The sequence below is a fragment of the Dryas octopetala genome, chromosome 3, assembly GCF_963921425.1.
Source record: "Dryas octopetala chromosome 3, drDryOcto1.1, whole genome shotgun sequence".
Lineage (NCBI taxonomy): Eukaryota > Viridiplantae > Streptophyta > Magnoliopsida > Rosales > Rosaceae > Dryas > Dryas octopetala.
The window spans coordinates 641,145-643,982 of NC_141368.1; the positions used below are offsets into that span (position 1 = coordinate 641,145).

The 2,838-nt window shown below is 30.3% G+C and overlaps 1 protein-coding gene across 1 annotated transcript; it reads left to right on the forward strand.

The window, feature by feature from the left end:
• LOC147289158 (E3 ubiquitin-protein ligase ATL59-like) lies at window positions 1-516 on the forward strand. The gene has a single exon (XM_086234763.1). The coding sequence runs from the start codon at window positions 1-3 to the stop codon at window positions 514-516; it is 516 nt and encodes a 171-aa protein (XP_086090889.1).
• Window positions 517-2,838: the final 2,322 nt, after the last annotated feature.

Below are 2,838 nucleotides of genomic sequence, written 5' to 3' on the forward strand. Positions count from 1 at the left end.
ATGGTGGTGTTGAAAATCAGAGTGTTCCTCTCTGATCTAATTGTGATTGTACTGAAGATGATGTACTCATTGAAAGGCGATGATGAGCAAAATAATAAGGATGATGAGGCAGATATGAGTTTGTCGGTAGCTCCTTGGTTGGTACCAGTACCCGTGGAGTACATGAGGAGAAGCAGTAGAGGTGGTGAATCGGTTAAGAAGCAGTTAGCAGTGGTGCAATACCAGCATTACTGTGTCAACTCGAAAGTGTCCATTAATAATAATATGTGTATTGTGTGCATGAATGAGATGGAGGGTAGAGAAGGGGTGAGAGAGCTTTGCAACTGCTCTCATGCTTTTCATACGGACTGCCTTGATGCTTGGATTGATGAGGGTCACCTCACTTGTCCTCTCTGCAGATCCATGTTATTGCCACCACCACCACCTGATTCTCCACAACACCTTCGTCCACGGCCAGATCCATGGAGGACGGAGAGGATGATTTATTTATTTGGTCATGACAACGACTATACTTAGCTGCATGCTACAATACAGATACTACTCGATCATCATTCATTGCCACATCAAGATCAATTATTAGCAGCCTCATATATAGTCATGCACTCAATCTTCAATATTGACTTGTACGTACTTGCTTTTTTGTTGCTTTGTTACAACTTCATTCTCATAGTCAATTCCGTAACGCAAACCCAATAAACACAGACAACTGTATAATAGACCCTAGCTAGCTACTCTTTATTTCATGATTAATGTATAATTAATTTCTCTTTCTATATGTGTATACATATATTACTTCTTATTTAATCCCATGACATTTATATGAATATTCTCAATGAACATATATGCTTATTGTTTGTTATCATTCCCCATTGCTAAATTTAGATTGCCCATTTGAGTGAAGTGTTATGCAAGGGTTGACCAAAAGTGTTATGCATCCTTGCACGCTTTATATTTATCCATATAGAAATTAAATCGATCAATTATTTAGTACTTAACCAAAAAAGCTTCTAGACTCGTATTAAAATAAAAACAAAACAAAAAAAAAGTAAGCTTCTAGATTCGTATTAAAAAAAAAAAAAAAAGTAAGCTTCTAGACACACACATTGGGCCTACCTTTCTGGACCATACATAAATTAATTCCATAACCACAAGGCCTACTTGCAACTTGATAAGTACATAACATATATTATATATATATATATATATATATTCATACATCAAATAATAATTTACTTTATCTAATATATACATATGCAACTGAGTCTGATTGCTAGTGTTGTTTTTTATGAAAAGTCTATATCTGCTCATTTAAAAGAAGAAAAAAAGAACAAGAAAACAAATATATGAGAAGACTCTAACCCAACTCGAGTTCGAATTACCGACTAATGAATTAAAGCTTAAGCGGAACAGAACAATGTTTAATTGGAGAGAAAATTGACCAATCTCCAAAATGGAAGCCGGAAGGCAACTTTGCCAAAAAAAAAAAAAAGGGTTTTATTAAAAAGTAAATTATATTTTAGTGCTTTAATTATACCTCATTTTTTAACATAGTAAATTTTGTATCAATTTTATACATTCGTTAAAATGTCGTTATCTATTGACGTAATAGTGACATAGTATATGTGGATCTCACTGCTAAGCATTAACGTGACTTCTAAAAATAGTCACATGGATGAAAAATAATAAAAAAACCAATAAAACATTTTAAAAAGAAATTAATTAATTAAAAATTCAAACAAAATCTTTTAAAAAATAATTATAAAATCAAATAAAAACTTTTAAAAATCCATGTGGCTATTATTGAAAACTATGTCAATGTCTAGAGATGGGGTCCGCGTATGCAACGTCACTGCCACGTAAATAAATAACAGCATTTTTAATGAAAAATTTAACGAAGATATGAAATTGATACAAAATGAAAATTAAGGCATGATAATGCAACTTTCTAAAATTGAAGTACTAAGTTAAAAAAAGATATAATTAAGACATTAAAATATAAGGTCCATTGACTTTAGGTACCAAATTATAATGTTTTTTCATTTCAACTACTAAAACATTTATGTCATTTCAGTTTATGTACTAAATTTCAGTTTATGTACCAACTTTAAAAAACCATAGTTATATCGAACTGTGACTGTCTAACAGTCATAACTTTTTTTATTGATTTATTGTTTTTTCAATATTTACAAGGCTTAAATTTTAATATTTAGTCTTTGGGTTATAGGATTTCATCCCCCAAACCTATATCAAAAGTATGAAACTCTAAAAATTTTGATTTTTTATAAATTTTAAATAGTCATAACTGTGACTGTTCGACAATTACAACTGTAACTGTTCGACAGTCACAGCTGTATGACAAACTGATTTGTGACCTAATCCAAAATGTTTTACTCTAGGTTAGTACCTAAACTAAAAAAAATTAGTGTCTTACTGCTTTATTAAAAAACTATTGATATTTGGTATTTAATCCTAATTTTCTATAAAATATAATTTACCCTTATTTTTAATGTTTGCCCCTTGCGGAAAAATCAAAAGACACCTCCTGCTTCTCACAACATCAGAGATTCTTGGGTCATTTGCTTTGACATATAATGTCCTATATGTCAACTAATATTAATATACTTAGGTCATTTGCTTTGCCCCAATTCATGATCACATTAAATTAAATACTAAATAGAAACAAATAAAAATTTATGTATGAAATTAAGATAAATAATAATTTAATACTTAATTAAAATAAATATCAAAATTCAAATATAGAAAAAAAAAACAGAGCATGGAAAATAAATATATGCGAATATGATCCGCCAACAAAGCACAAATTCCATTGGCCAAAAA

Coding starts and splice junctions, on each gene's coding strand:
- LOC147289158 (XM_086234763.1), top strand. CDS start 1: ATGGTGGTGTTGAAAATCAGAGTGTTCCTCTCTGATCTAATTGTGATT.